This window comes from Pistacia vera, unplaced genomic scaffold, assembly GCF_008641045.1.
Source record: "Pistacia vera cultivar Batoury unplaced genomic scaffold, PisVer_v2 Contig67, whole genome shotgun sequence".
NCBI classification, from domain to species: domain Eukaryota; kingdom Viridiplantae; phylum Streptophyta; class Magnoliopsida; order Sapindales; family Anacardiaceae; genus Pistacia; species Pistacia vera.
In genome coordinates, this window is record NW_022196523.1 from 1,536,903 (window position 1) to 1,552,208 (window position 15,306).

At 37.5% G+C, this 15,306-nt stretch overlaps 2 protein-coding genes across 2 annotated transcripts; one reads left to right on the forward strand and one right to left on the reverse strand.

Annotated features, from left to right (window-relative positions):
- The first annotated feature begins 1,486 nt into the window (after positions 1-1,486).
- LOC116112864 (DNA-3-methyladenine glycosylase) lies at positions 1,487-4,521 on the forward strand. The gene is made up of 4 exons (XM_031398992.1): positions 1,487-2,130; positions 3,100-3,241; positions 3,327-3,468; positions 3,903-4,521. The coding sequence occupies exons 1-4, from the start codon at positions 1,734-1,736 to the stop codon at positions 4,236-4,238; spliced, it is 1,017 nt and encodes a 338-aa protein (XP_031254852.1). The 5' UTR covers positions 1,487-1,733; the 3' UTR covers positions 4,239-4,521.
- A 656-nt stretch (positions 4,522-5,177) lies between these two features.
- Positions 5,178-7,024, reverse strand: LOC116112866 (protein BRASSINAZOLE-RESISTANT 1). Its single transcript, XM_031398994.1, has 2 exons — positions 6,566-7,024; positions 5,178-6,264 (listed from the first exon to the last, which is right to left on the reverse strand). The coding sequence occupies exons 1-2, from the start codon at positions 6,803-6,805 to the stop codon at positions 5,593-5,595; spliced, it is 912 nt and encodes a 303-aa protein (XP_031254854.1). The 5' UTR covers positions 6,806-7,024; the 3' UTR covers positions 5,178-5,592.
- Positions 7,025-15,306: the final 8,282 nt, after the last annotated feature.

Below are 15,306 nucleotides of genomic sequence, written 5' to 3' on the forward strand. Positions count from 1 at the left end.
GCGTCTGGCATATTCGGGTCCACCATTGCTTCCTGTACGTCAATTTGCATTGTATCGATCCATCCTTTAGTCAAAAGATCTCTACATAAACCTTTTCTAAAGATTTTCCATGGAACGAACAATTCCATAGCTCCATTAGGATAAACTGATAATCCTTGAACTAAATCAGTCAAGTCAGTTTTTCCCAATTTCACTATTAAATCATTCAAATTCTCGAGTTTGAGCTTTAACATGTCAAACAAATAACATTTTCTCATTACCTCAAGTTTTTGAATTCCTGCTGCATAGAGTACGTCAGTTCCTTTGAACTCTTCGTCCTCATAGAACAGTTTATTAGCTTCCAGCCATGCTAACCTTCTTGCTAGTTTCTCTAAACACCTCTGCAACTGTACTTCCCCTTGTCTTGTCGCCATTGCGATCCTGTTTAGTACTACTTTTAAAATAATATTATACTTATAAACTCTTTATATACTTTTTAATTAAAAAAAATATGAATAAAAGGTGTGACAATTTATTTATACAAAAAATATTAAACACACGAATTTTGTATTAAACAAAAAAAAGGAAAAAGAGCTTTGAAGTTCCTCCTCCAATAGATGGGCCTGAGCTGGTAGTACAAGCGCGCAAGGCCCAGCCCATTTGAGCATTGCAGAAATGGACCAGGTCATGTGAGGTGATGAGTCTGAGTCATGCATTTTTAGATAGCCGTTAGATGCCCACCCACTGGCGGCCACTACTTTTATTTTTGTTGTAGTAGAGGAGGGACTTTGGATTCTTTATCTTAACGGTAAGGTCTAAGGAACTTCCTTCCAAAGCTATTTCGCAAACATTACCAACTGACTGAGACCTTTAGCCTAAGTTTTCCTCCAACTCCAACCGCCGCCTCCAACTTAGTTCCATCACTTTCACTAACCAATTTCCCTTTTTTACCCTTATTATACTTTTATTTACATTATCTTATCTTTTCTGATTTTCATGATGATGACAATGATAGTTACAATCATGATCATTATAATGTTTCTGACCATCAAATTTTCCTTTACATATCATTGTTCAAGGAAAGCCAATATTAAGTATATTAAAATGATTTTTTTAAAAGAAAAAACTGAATTAAAGCCAATATTAAATTACGGTATAGATAAAATGATTTGCGCGCGGAATTTTTGTAAAATTATAGTGGATTATTACGCAAGTTATAATATATTAACGGGTCCAGATCACTATGATTATTTTCTTTCTTTCACGAAAACTTGGCATTTATTTACTAGACATTCAAATTACCAAAATAAGACAAACCGAAATGTGGTCACTCCCGCAATTTTGAAGACAAGCAATGGCAAATTCGGTAAACCAAATATTTCAAAACCAAAACTGTAACAACAAACCGACACGCGGACAATTTCACCGGCTGCAACCGGTCTCCTTGGCCATACCAGGTTTCCGTTTTTAAAACCTCCCAAAACCCGTCCGTTGTTTCGTCATTTTGCACTCTCTTCTCTGGTCTCTCCATATCTCCTCTGTATTCGTCTTTTCTGCTCACGAAACCCTAATCCACCGGAAGTTTTTACCAATTTGTCATCTAATTCACTAGCTAACAACTAAACCTCTCGAAAATTTCACTATATAGTTACTGTACTCGTCATTTGTAGTTTTTCAAGTGGAAGTGTGGTCGTTTTAAGCTAAAATCAAAGCCAAAGCGGTTTATATTTTAAGAAATTATAGTATTTATAACAATGTCTGTGGCTACTAAGCGTCAATCGTCGGCTAAACTGGTGTCCGAACCGCGCGCTATTCTCGGTCCGACCGGTAACAGAGTTAGGGCTTCCGAGGACCCGAAACGGAAAACTGAAGTTGTGAAGAAGCCCCAGAGGCGCAAAAAACCTGTTCCAAAAATTCCGGAACAGGTTGTTAGGAACAATGGCTCAGTGGATAGTGCGTGTTCTTCAGATTCTTCGTCTTCAAGTGCGTCTTCGGCCAAAAAAATGGAGAGTTCTAGAAGGACTGAAATGGTGAAGCGTAACGAAGTGAAGAATGCGAAGGTTGTTCCTGATGGTAGCGCTGAAATTGCAGAAAATTCACCGCCAATTCCGGGGCCGATTAAGAGGTGTGATTGGATCACACCCAACTCTGGTACGTTAATTTTGTGATTTGTGTAATTCTATGACAAATTGTGCTGCATAATTAAAGCGTGACATAAAGAGAATTGAAAATTTTGGTGGTGAACCTGTATCCCTGTTGTCTAAGTTGAAACATATTAAACTTTTTGTTGGTACAACTTTTAGTATGGATACTTAGTTATGGGCCTCATGGCTTCTGGTTGCGTCCATACTAGCTACACAATGATGTGTAAATTTAGATTTTAGATGTTTCTCGATTTGCTAGGGGAACTGTTTTATTCAAACGTCAATATTGAAAATTTCCAAAGAAGATGGCGAGATTTTAAATATATCACAAAATTTTGTTAATTAGATACCATTCAAGGCTTGATTTCAAACTACATGCACTTGCAAAAGGGCAGAATGGGATTTACATTAGCTCAGAACAGCAGAGTAGCATATGCAGTCCTTACCTTAATGGTGGAGTAAATTGTGGTAGGTTCTTTTTTATTTACCACAGTCTATGGGTTTCACTTACTATATTACACTACTGAAGCTCAACAAGCGGAGTGGCATCTGCTGATCGCATGGCCTACTCAAGTATATTTGAATTACCATGGCTGTTTGTAGAGTTAGTATGGGACCCAAGGTTTTCTTTTGAACATTTATTGGTGGCATAATTATAAGGCAGATTTTTTTATTCCAACAATTCAAAAAGGATGATGAACTTTTTCCTTGAAGAAGCCAAAACTTCTCCAGGCATAAATAATTTGTTGATTTGAAAACGGGTGACAATTGATTCTGCTGTGTTACCATATCATTCAAATTATATAATTTCAGTTTCTTCCTTAAGAACTTGTGAAATGCGTGTTCTGGAGGCGGAGGAGCTGATCTGTATATATTTTTTATTCTCACTTTATTTCACCATGGTCCATTCACTAGCTTGTCTTATTGGATTACCAAATTAGCTACTAACCGTAGCTTCTATTTTGTGCATTAACAGATCCACTTTATACTTCTTTCCATGATGAAGAATGGGGAGTTCCAGTTTATGATGATCAGAAGTTGTTTGAGCTACTTGTCTTTTCACAAGCATTAGCAGAACTCAGCTGGCCAGCGATTCTTAATAAGACAGACATATTTAGGTGTGTTAGCCTCTAATCTCTTTATTCGTTGTAGTGTTTTCTTAGAAAGTTAATGAATGTTTTATTGTTGGATTCCTCTTGGCAGGAAGCTTTTTGAAAATTTCGACATATCATCCATTGCACAGTTTACTGAGAAGAAGTTGCTGTCATTGAAAGTAAATGGGAGCCTAGTGCTTTCTGAACCAAAGCTTCGTGCAGTTGTGGAGAATGCTAAACTGGTGCTCAAGGTAATTGATAAGGTCATCAACTATTACAACCTCCTTTGTATACATGCACAATCATGACATGTGGATTTGCGTTAAGCAACTTATGCTGCTTTGGGTGAGGCATCAAAATGTTCCCCCCTCGCACATTTCCTTGATGGATACATGAATTAAGATTTAGCTTTTTCCCTATCTTAAAAATGAATATATTTTGATCTGACTACTCAATAGTGTACATAGGCACAAGTTAATAAGGTGAAATTCGTTGATTCAGTATAATTTTTTGGTTTCCTCAGGAGACAATAAATATGCTGGCATTTTTTTTTTTTTTTTTTTGGTTGTAGAAAACAGGCTTTAAGGACTGATAACAAGAAATTGCATTAATATTTGTTATTAAGCTGGGCAATGAGATCATTCACCAGAGAAAATTTTGTGCTTAAGCATGGTTTGGTTTTCAGGTTCAACGTGAGTTTGGTTCCTTTAGCAATTACTGCTGGAACTTTGTGAACCATCTGCCTGTGAGAAATGGATTTCGTTATGCACGCCAAGTACCTGTCAAGACACCAAAAGCAGAACTTATAAGCAAGGATCTAATGCAAAGAGGATTCCGCTGTGTTGGCCCCACAGTTGTTTATTCATTCATGCAAGTGTCTGGGATTGTTAACGATCATCTCTTAACATGCTTCAGATACCAAGAGTGTAATGCAGATGCCAAAAAGGATCTGAAACCAAGGATTGAGGAGACAAAAGAACTAAACAAAACTCTGGAGAAGACATGCTTATCCCATGACTGATTTGCTGGATCCACACTTTTCCTGACTAATCACACAGATCTGATTAATATAAAACTAAAGCTAGAAATAAGAAGAGCAGACTTTGTCATGTATCAGGTTAGAGTTTACCACTTCTGGATGTTCTTGTGGGATGTTCTATCACTTGTGTATTATTTACCTATCTAGAGATTGAAGTTTTAGTACCATGGAGAGTTCATTTGTGGTGCTGTTTGACTGTAAATGCTTCTATGGAAAAAGATTACCCTTGCAATCCAAGCTTTCGGGCATCTTTTTTGTGCTGTAATGTTGCTTATAGAGATCGTCTTAGACGGTATTCATGTTGTAATGTCGCTAGTAGAGTGTCTTAGATGATCATGCAAATTTACCGATATCATCACTTTAGCCATCTTGTAATGAAATCTGATTATTGTACAAGTTCTTTCTGATTTGGGTTTTTGTTTATGGAGCTTTCGTATGTTTGGAATGGTGTTGACGAGGGGCCATCTAGCTATCTATTAAGTGCATTGAGAACTAATGTTACTTCTGTTAATTGCGCATAATTCATACCAAATAAAAAAAATTCCAGGATAACAGAAGCAACGTGCCCTGATTGATACCATAATGGAAGCCTCAAAGTTGAGAGATGGATTATGGATAGGACCCGAACCCTTCCTCCAGACAGCAGAGATTGGCCTCGCTGACCATTACTCTACAATTAAAACAACAATAATTTAATTTTTTGTTATTCCAGTTTCTCTGTTGTAGAATTTGACGTGTATGCAAGTGAACATGGATTTGTCGGGCAAATAATTAACTTTAATGTGCATGGATGATCACCAGTCACCCTCTCATGATCCAAAGACAATGTAATAAGCAGTTTCTGGAGCATCTGTGTTTCCTCTCAGCGAGGATGGACAATTGACTACCAGATGATTAAATTTAATCTGAAAAACTCTACTGTGAAAATAAAGAATTTTTTGCTTTCAAGCACAAAGACAGCCCTTAACAAGACAAGCCATCTACATTTTGATTGTAAAAGTTGAGGTTTACCATATTCTACAAACAATGAACTTTTTCAACCAAGACAGTAACTTCCGCAGTATCTACATCTACAAGTAACGCTTCTGAAACATCTAGTCTCCCAAACAACTCAACAGGGTACGGGAACATCAAATGACAAAGGGAAAAAGAAAATAAATAAATAAACTTCAATAACATTGGGTGGACATCCTCCGGGAACTGAGTTCTCTTTTGAGTGGGTTGGGTTGACAGCACCGTAAATACCCCTTCAACTCCCAACTGCATGAACCAAGAACCAAATAGAAAATCACATTCTCCTCTTCACTGCACAATGACATTCACTTGCCTCCTCAGCTTAACTCTGAGTCTTCCCTATTCCAAGTGTGAGGTCCAGCTCATCCATTCCTACCTCATGAATCTTCTCCCCTTCCCACGGCTTCACAGGTGCACTCTCAAACTGAAACTCTGGACCTCGCCCCTTCTCCTTGATCACATTATCAGTAACAACTTGTTGACCCACGGGCCTAACAAGGTTAAAGGTTGGAGAGGTTGGTACCCCAGACGCAGATGGTGCAAATTTTTGAAAGCTTATCCAGTGACCGGAATCAACAGTGGATGTATCAGACTCATCGCATTCATGTATAGTAGCTGCTGGGGCATACAACTGACGGTGAATTGGACTGGCTGGAGCAGAAATAGCATAGAAAGGGTAATTGAAGGCTGACATGGATTCTTTAGCAATTGAATCCCAGTTGGGAATTGGTTTAGGATGTTTTGTTGGTGATGACAGTGGTGGAGTTACAGGGGCACTGTTTGAGATCCGGAGAGGAGGAAGTGATGAAGGGATTACATTTCGGAGGAGTGGAAAGAGATTAGAAGAATTGTTGGGGTCAGCGCGAGTAGGGCTAGATGGATAGGAAGGAACTGGGCTTTGAAAGGCTGAAGATAGAGGGCTTGGATTTTGGGAAGAGTAGGGGGTGATCCTGGTTGAAGTGCTTGCTATATCAATTGGGGGTGGCTTCACTCCCTGGATAAATTAAGCTAATTAGCCACTTATTATCATATAAGCCATAATTATTCACCAATTAAAGTATCACGACAATTAACTAAACATATTGATTTGTTCACAAGTAGCAACAGATTTGTTTCTATCATATGTTCTTTAAAAAAAAAAAAACTGCAAAATCATATTCCTATTTCCTAGTCCATCAAATTCGCAAAGCAGAACCCAGAAATCTAGTCAAAATTATCATTGAAAAAGAACAAAGACAGCAAATCGAAAGCATAGGCAATAGATCTACAAGGAGAGAGAGTAAAGGGTAGTTTACTTTGCGATAAGTAGTGCCATCTTCTTCAACAACCCAACCAGCCTCCAAACAAAGTGCTTTCAAGACCTCATTATTATCACAGTGTTTGGGCAAATTGTAATTACCCTGAGCCCTTAACCCAGTATATATTTTAGCGGCTATAGCTCTTCTCCTCCTCTCTCTACGCCTGTTGTTCTCTCTCTCCCGCCAGGTCGGCTTTCTCCGAGCAGCCGATGTGGATGTTGCCCCATCTGACGTCATTTCCCGACAACCCTTAACTGTTAATCAGTGGGTTATGTTGTAGGAGATATAAAACCAGAAGAGAGAAGAATGGAGAAGTAACGCTCACGAGGAACGAGCTTTACCTTCGCTCGAAGCGAAGAAGAATCTTTCTTGTTTGCAAGGAGGAAACAAAAAAGATGTAGCCTGTTTCTTGGAAATTGCAAGGTGTGTACAGGTACAGGGTAAAAAAGAAAGAATAGAAAGAGAAAGAGGAGGCATGTACTGTAGGGTATGATCGTTGATGATGTGAATGATTGATTGATTAAGTGTTGTGTTGTGATTTGGTTGTTTGTATTGCTACATGTGCATATGGGGTTTTGTACATTAGAGTTGTGATGTACAGCGTGTGAATTCATGTACTTGTCACGAGTCATGAGCATGACCATGAAAAAGTCATGACTTTGGGCTCCACGGTCGTTCAAACGGGACCCCTTTAGTATCATTGTATTTGTATTGTATGTCGAATGGAATGTAAATTACTTGGTACAAATGACATTAATTTGATCTGCTCCTGCCCTTTATTATTGTTAGAGTCAACGACATCTTCCTATCCAAGGTTTTACGAAATTCAAGATTGGTACCCCTGGTTTCATAATTTTCAGATTCTCACCCTTAAATGGATGACGTTTCATTTCTTTTAACCGTTGAAGGTTAAAATGGTTATTTAACATTTTCATTTCTAAAAAACATTCTCTCACCCAGTCAGCGACGGCTATGGCATAAACACTTCCAAATCAATCACAATCAACTTCGAAACAACCTTTAATCTAAATTTACTTTAAAAAATCTCTGAAACAAACACCAATCAAATTTAAAAATCGTGAAAACCTAAGGGAAGAGGCGACCGACAAATGGCAGGTGATCGGGACTTGGGATGTTGGGGGTTTTAGAGAGGGAACGTCGGTGGTGCAAAAGGTGGTGGTGGGGAGAATTTCTGATGAAGGGAGGAACCATAATTTTGTTGGGGAAGCGCGATAATTGCGCAAAACCCTAAGGGGTTGGCGGTGCTGGTCGACGTGCAATTGTGGTGGAGGAGGAGTTTGGGGGTTTTGGATGGGGGACTCTGGTAAGGCTAATGGTGGAATCGGCAGCAATTATCAACGACAGATTTGACCAGAAAAGCTTGAAACTCGTGGGCAAGAGGGAGTGGCAGCTAAAATCTAGGGAGGAATGGATATGTTGGGGTAGGGCTGCAGCTGGATGGAAGTTCGCTCAATGGGGACATGCGTTGGGCGTTGGCGCTGGACAAGCGCGCGCGCAAATGGCAAGGTAGTTCTCTTGGGAAATTTTTCGAACAAGTGGTGTGCCTGTGCCAGTAGCTGAAAAAAAATCAATCTTCCCAATTCGTCCAAAACCCAAAAAATAGACAAACAACACTCCAAAAAACACTCAATCAACCTCCAGACATAACCCCAACACTCAATCTCCAATCAAGAAGCAGACAACCACCAAAATTACACAAAAGGCCATCGGCAGTGAAGAAGATGAGGGGAGATGAAGAAGAAGAGGGTCCAAGGGTAGTTTGGTAAAAACATATGTTGCTATTCTGTCTAAACTCATCCGTCACTAACGACGTCCATTTACGGGTGGGAATTTGAAATTTATGAAACCAGGGATACCAATCTTGGATTTCACTAAACCTTGGGTGAGAACATGTCGTTTACTCTTATTATTATTTTTTAGAAACTTTTATCATCTTAGGAGAATTCTGGGATATACTGAACTTGCTCCTTTGGATAGTAAGCTGGAGCTCTGTTTTATTTGGAAGCATTTCAACTTCAAAATTTTTACCTTTCAAAACCTCAAATCAGTGGAGGTGAGTTGAGGAGGGAGATTCTTCATTAGATAGGACTTCAACTATGTTGAGTCGGATGGGTATATATAACCATATTGAAATGAATGGTAGAGAGCAACTAGAAATTATGATGGTTTTAGTAATTTAGAGATCTAATTCTGCATTCTATGTAAATTATCAAGACACACCTCAACACTTTACTGTTCATGATTAAAAGAAAACTGCAGATATATTGTGTAAACGATAGACTGCAAGTCACATTAAGAAGATGATGATTTTTTTTCTCTCAGCAAGTCTATTTTGTGGAGGAGTGTGAATACCTGACATATGGTGAGCAATGCCTTTTTCAGTAAAGAATTTCTCAAAATCATTATTGACATATTCTCTACCTTGATCACTATGTAATATTTTGATTTTTGTGTCAAAGAGGTTAGAAATTATGTTGTAAAAAATAACAAACAATGAAAATACCTCAGATTTGTCACGCATCAGATACACCCACATATGTATAGTATGTTCATCAATAAAAGTCAAAAACCACAGATGACCAAAAAGACTAGTAGTATGACATGGTGCCCAAACACCCAAACATCAGAGTGGATAATGAAAAAGGAAGAGTCGTTTTATTCTAACTAGAAGGATAGGAAACACAGTGATGCTTAGCAATCTCACAAATGTCACAATGGATTTTTGTTACTTCAGAGGAACTTACCAAGTTAGAGAAAACTTTTCAAAGTACTTCAAAGGACGGGTGACCAAGACATCTATGCCATAGCCACATATCTAGAGGATCACCTTCTTGTTTTATTCCTTGAAAACTAGAGGACAACCATTGTTTCTCCTTATTCTTCTTTACAAAGTATAATCCGTTTTCTTCTTCAGCAAGACCACTCCTCTTGCATTGAGGTCAGATCCTTAAAAAACAATCATCCTCAGAAAAACACACTAAACATTTTAATTGCCTGCTTAATTTATGTGTTGAGATTAAATTAATAGAAAGTTGAGGGATAAGCTATACTCACCTTATAATTACCAGGACATGGAGAATAAGTAGAGAACAAGGTACTATTTCCTGTCATATGGTCATAGGCAACATAATCTACAATCCATTATGAATTATTAGCACTTGCAAAAATCGGAACAGCATGTTTTACTTTATCATCAATTTTGTGAACTCTTATATGAAGATCCAACATTCTCAACAATTCTGCCATTTGTTGTTTGCTGAAAAAGGTCTTGGGTTCTTCCTTTTGTGTGGTTGTTTCTGCCACATGTGCAACCACTTGTTTGCCCTTATTCTTTGACTCAGGTTTGCGATGAAGAACCCAACAAGTAGCCCGATCATGTCTAGGCTTATTACAATGGTCACACCAAAGGTCATCTTTGGAATCCCTTTTCTTCTTATCTGAATTTTTCCAATCCTTCCTTGCTATTATTCCCGAAATCTCCATATTCTGTTCCTTTGGCATGACTTTCTTCCTCATTTCCTCAGTTCTCATAGTAGAAAACACCTCAGCAAGTTTTGGAAAAGGTGTTTGATTAACCACCATGGAGCAAATATGATCAAACTTAGAGCGAAGATCAGCTAGGAATTTGTAAGTCCTACCTTTTTCCAGAAATTGAGTAACTTTCAAGGGAATATGAACACCATCTAGCTCAAAGCTTTGGTAATAATCAAGTTCTTGCCAAAGTCCTTTCAGGGTGCTATAATATGTTCTGACATCTACTTCTTCTTGATGGAATTCCCTGATTTGATTCTCAAGCTTATACATAGAACCATCATTGCCTCCCATAGGGAAAACTTCCTTCACCGCATCCCAAAGCTCACTGGCATCCTCAATGAACAAATAATTCTTCCCTATAGTTGGCTGCATTGTCTGAATCAGGCATGCCACCACTTGAGAGTTCTCATCTTCCCATTTGATCAAGACTTGCTCATCTCATTTGGGTTTCTTCTTTGTTCCATCAAGATACCCAAGTTTGCTCCTTCCTTTGATGGTTACTTTGACTGACTATGCCCAATTTACATAATTAGTGGTGGTCAGTTTTCGAACACCATGAGGATATTGGATTGATCTAGGGTTTGATTGGAAAATACCTCCTATAGATGTTTTATAATCGTCAGCCATTGGGATGATGGTGCGAAGAAAAAAAATCTGGTTCTTAAGATGGGTGGCAGTTAGGTTTTAGGTTGCAGGACATAACCTGCTCTGATATAAAGTTGGAAAAATGGACTGTGAAATACTTGTATATATGATTTTAGGATAGAACTAGGATTGTAAACAAGGCTTTCACCCTAAACGAGCCTGACTTGGTATACCATTAGTTGACTTTGAGTCAATCGAGTCAGAAAATTTTAGCTCGTGACTTGACTCGTTTATAGTTGAGCTGACTCATGACTCAACTCAAGTAAGCTTGATTACGGCTTGAAATGGCTTTTTTTTTTTTTTTTTAAAAAAAAAACCAACAATTCTTTTTTACACAAGTCATATACATTTGCATCTAAATCAATAGAAATAATGTATTACACAACAAAATATACAATCTAAAACAAAAAGAAACACAAATTTCCATCAAAAACATAAATCATCCAAAACAAATATAAGGAATCATCAAAATGCACATCACACAACTCAAACTTCCGAAAGTTGAATCTCCAATGGTTCCTTCTGTATCTGAAATTCAAAATGGAAAAAAAGTTAATATTAATGTTCAAATGGAATAAGAGTAATTGTAGAATAAATACATAAATCTATTATAATAAATGTATTGTGATTCCTTTTTTTCACTCCATTCAAAATGCGACACCAATCGGTTCACATAATAGCATTTCCACTGTTTCGGGAGACAACGAAGATTGATATGTGTCAATAACTTTACCAATGGCACTAAAAGTAGCCTCTAAAGCCACCGAGATGATAGGAATGACTAGTATATCATGAGTCATCCTAGATAAGATAGGGTACTTCAAAGCATTCGCCTTCCACTAATCCATAGCCTCGAAATCTTCAAAATCACTTTGACACTTATAACGTGCTTCGCTTAGATTCCAACTTAGATTTATTTGGCTTAATAGTTTCAACCTCATCCAAAAAATCATCAAATTCCCATTCTGAGGTTGCTCATCCTGTAGACCCCTTAGGAATTACTCCAAGTCCAACCCTTTCACTCGTACCTCTGTGGGCTACACTAGATAAGTGACTATCAGTAACATGTTCCCCATATACCTCATACAAGGCATCCCGGACAGTTGTAGCATTTTTTTGTGTATCAAATTCAGAATACATCTTAGGGAAAGAATACTCAATCACACCCTCATTTTGTACCTAAGGTCCAATATAGTTGTCACAACCATCAACAAATTACATTCCCCCTAGTACTTATCAAACTTGTCTTTCATTTTTCTCACCATGTGTCTAAGGAAATCATCTTCACTTTCACTATTTTTATCCAACAAGATTTTGATTATACATACTTGCTTCAAAAATACATTTGATGTTGGATAATTACTCCTTGAGATGATATTAGTCACTGTACTAAAAACCTTTAGAATCTCACAAACTTTCTCTACTTTCATCTAATCTTCACCATCTGGAGAATGTTTGTAACCCTCATCCCTTTCTTTGAATCTTAGAAACACTTCTTTAAACTTAATTCCAATTGCCAACATATCATAGGTTGAATTCCACCTTGTTTTACAATCAATGATAAGTTTTCGACATGACAAATGCAATTGTTGCACAATCTCTGCAAAAACGTTCAACCTACCCTCCGAACCATTGATGTATATCACACTCTCATGGATCTTATCCATGATATGCCTAATCTCCACAGCCCATCTTACACCAGCAAGTTTAAGATGTGTGCACAACATCTGACATGAAACATGTTACCCCCACAACTTAGCCGCCTTGTCACTGTAAAATTTTCCTTCAAAACCCTAATTGCAACATCATAACTAGTAGCATTATCCACTGATATCATTTGGACCTTGTCTTCAATCTCCCATTCCATCAAGCATTTGTAAATGAGTAATGCTACAGCCACCGACGGTAGTGCACCGAATTTGTGCACCAAATGACATGGCAAAATCCTGACCGTTGATTAATATTTGATTAATATTAAGTTAAAATTAATCAACGGTCAAAATTTTACCACGTCATTCGGTGTACAAATTCGGTGCACTATCGTCAGTGGCTGTATTATTTTCCTTTGTAAATTGCATTAACAGTCTGCACACCACCTTTTGGAGGAGGTAAACAAGCAAAGTTAAGAATATGTTTGTTCAACCTCCAATTATCATCAATCCAGTGCCCTGTCAAAACCACATACTCCATCTTTTGGTTGTCAGCATTCCACAAATATATGGTCAAACTAATTCAACAATGTCTTCAACTTTTGTTTCTCTATTTCATATAACTTCGCACAATCATTTTTACATGTATTGCGTGAAAACCTAGACCATTCTGGATTCCCATATTTCAGCAAGTTGTTCAAACCCTCCTCTTCACAGGGGTAAATGGGTGCTCATGCATAAGCACCCATTGTGCAACCAATTCCCTCATCACCATCATGTCAAACTTGCTGATAAGAGCAGGAAGGACAGATGCTTCCACACTAGAATCAGCAAGGGGAAAATTAATATGTTGCTGCCTAATGGAAGTTGCTCACTTCACACACCTTTGTAAGTGTCTTGTAAACTGTGTAGTGCTTCCGGATGCATGAATTTGAAGCTTGCATTTACAATGGGTGCACTCTACCTTCTTCACACCATTAGGAAGGACCACTTCTTTAAATTTAGTCCATCTGGCAAATGTCTTAGCTCTCTTTCTCCTTTGAAAGAGATTATTATTTGCATCTTCATTCGGTGGGCCACTAACACTTGGTTGTGTATTCGTTGTTTCATCAACCGAGTTATGCAGAGTTAAATCATCTAATGTTGGCTGGCTAGTGGATGTTGAGGCCATACCTATAAAAAAAAAAAAAAACTTGTAAGTGGGAAACAAACATTTATACTCAAACTGCAGCAATAAAACTTTATACTCAAACTGCAGCAATAAAATTATGACATAACCAGTGAAACATTAGATCAAATGATTACCATGACATCTAATGTATTGATTATGCATATTAGAAATAAGCTCACTCATTCAAAGCATGTTTTGATCTACTGGTTTTAAAATAATATCAAGTCTGTATTAAAAAATGAGCTACCAATTGTTGTTGATCCTATTTATATATGTTTCTGTTGTCCCAAGAAGTGAATAACCATATTAGAGAAAAACAAAACATAGGGTCAAACAAAGACTGTACCGCAGAATAAATTAGGATAAAGTTCAATTTAAAACTTGATAAGTATAATTCATTAATTAAATAAATCTTTACGATTATTTGAAGTTCAATTCCTGGTATACTGATATGCCAAAAGCCCAACACTGGCAAACACTTAGGGGAACTAAATATTTGTTTATTTGTTTGTTTATTATTATTATTATTTTTAGATCAGAAACAAGAAGGTAACCTAGCATATTGTATTCCAATCTCAATTCCAAGTATCACGGACATTTTTCAAGTACCTAGTAGGTGTCATCATGTTGTTCGGGTGAGGCCATGAAGAGTAGCAAGAATAATCATACAGTTACGTCGGTAAATTTTTTAGAAAATAACAAATATACAAGGAGTCTTATTAGAACTCAATTCTACTTAAGATCAGTTGCAAACATCATATAGATGCTCACTGTACGTTTATCTAATATAATAGAGATCTAAAATCTTCCTATCCAACAGTGTATGAATCATGCAAAGAGAAAGGGGCTTGGGGTTGAACATCAGTGTGATGAATTAATAATTTAATGGTTAAAGAGAGACGTGAGGTAAGGGAAGATACCCCACTCCTCCATTTTTTATTGAGATACTAAGTTTTATTTGCAGCAATGAAATGGCAAGAACATGAACCAAACTGAAAAACCTAATGAACATGAACCATAAACTGAAAATCCTAATAAACATGAACACACCAAGAACAACAATAAGAAATGGCAGCAACTTCACCAAAAACTAAACCCTATAGCTCATTCATTGACATTCTTTGAACCGGCAAACACTAAACCTGCAATAATGAACTTCACCAACAAGCAGCAGCAACAACAATAAGAAGAAAAGGGAACACACCAAGAACAACAAGAAGAACCAGAGAACATACCAATAGAGTAAAATTCGGCATCATCGGTGACAAGAAGCAATGGTCATTGGTGATTTGATGAGTTCTAGTGATAAGGATCGATTGGGTGTTTAGTCTGTTTGAAGATTAGGGTTATGAATTTTGGGAATTTTTTTTATGCGATTTGGGTTTATTGGGGTTTAGTGTTTATTTGTGATTTTTTAACATTTTTGCATGTCAAATTACAAAATAGACATATTACTTGTACTTATAGCATAAAAACCTGAACGAGCCACTATTGACTCATGAGCTGGGGTAGACTCAGACTCGGCTCAGTGACTAATACGACTATTAGTCGAGCCGAGCTGACTCGCAAGCAACTCGGCTTGGCTGATAGTCCTAGATAGAACCCTTATTTACACAAACTAGATAGCTGATGCATGCCGAGCGCAACCAAAAATTAAATTACTCTACTCACAACTTGTAATCACAGTAAGTACAAGTCGATCCACAGAGACTAGCTTA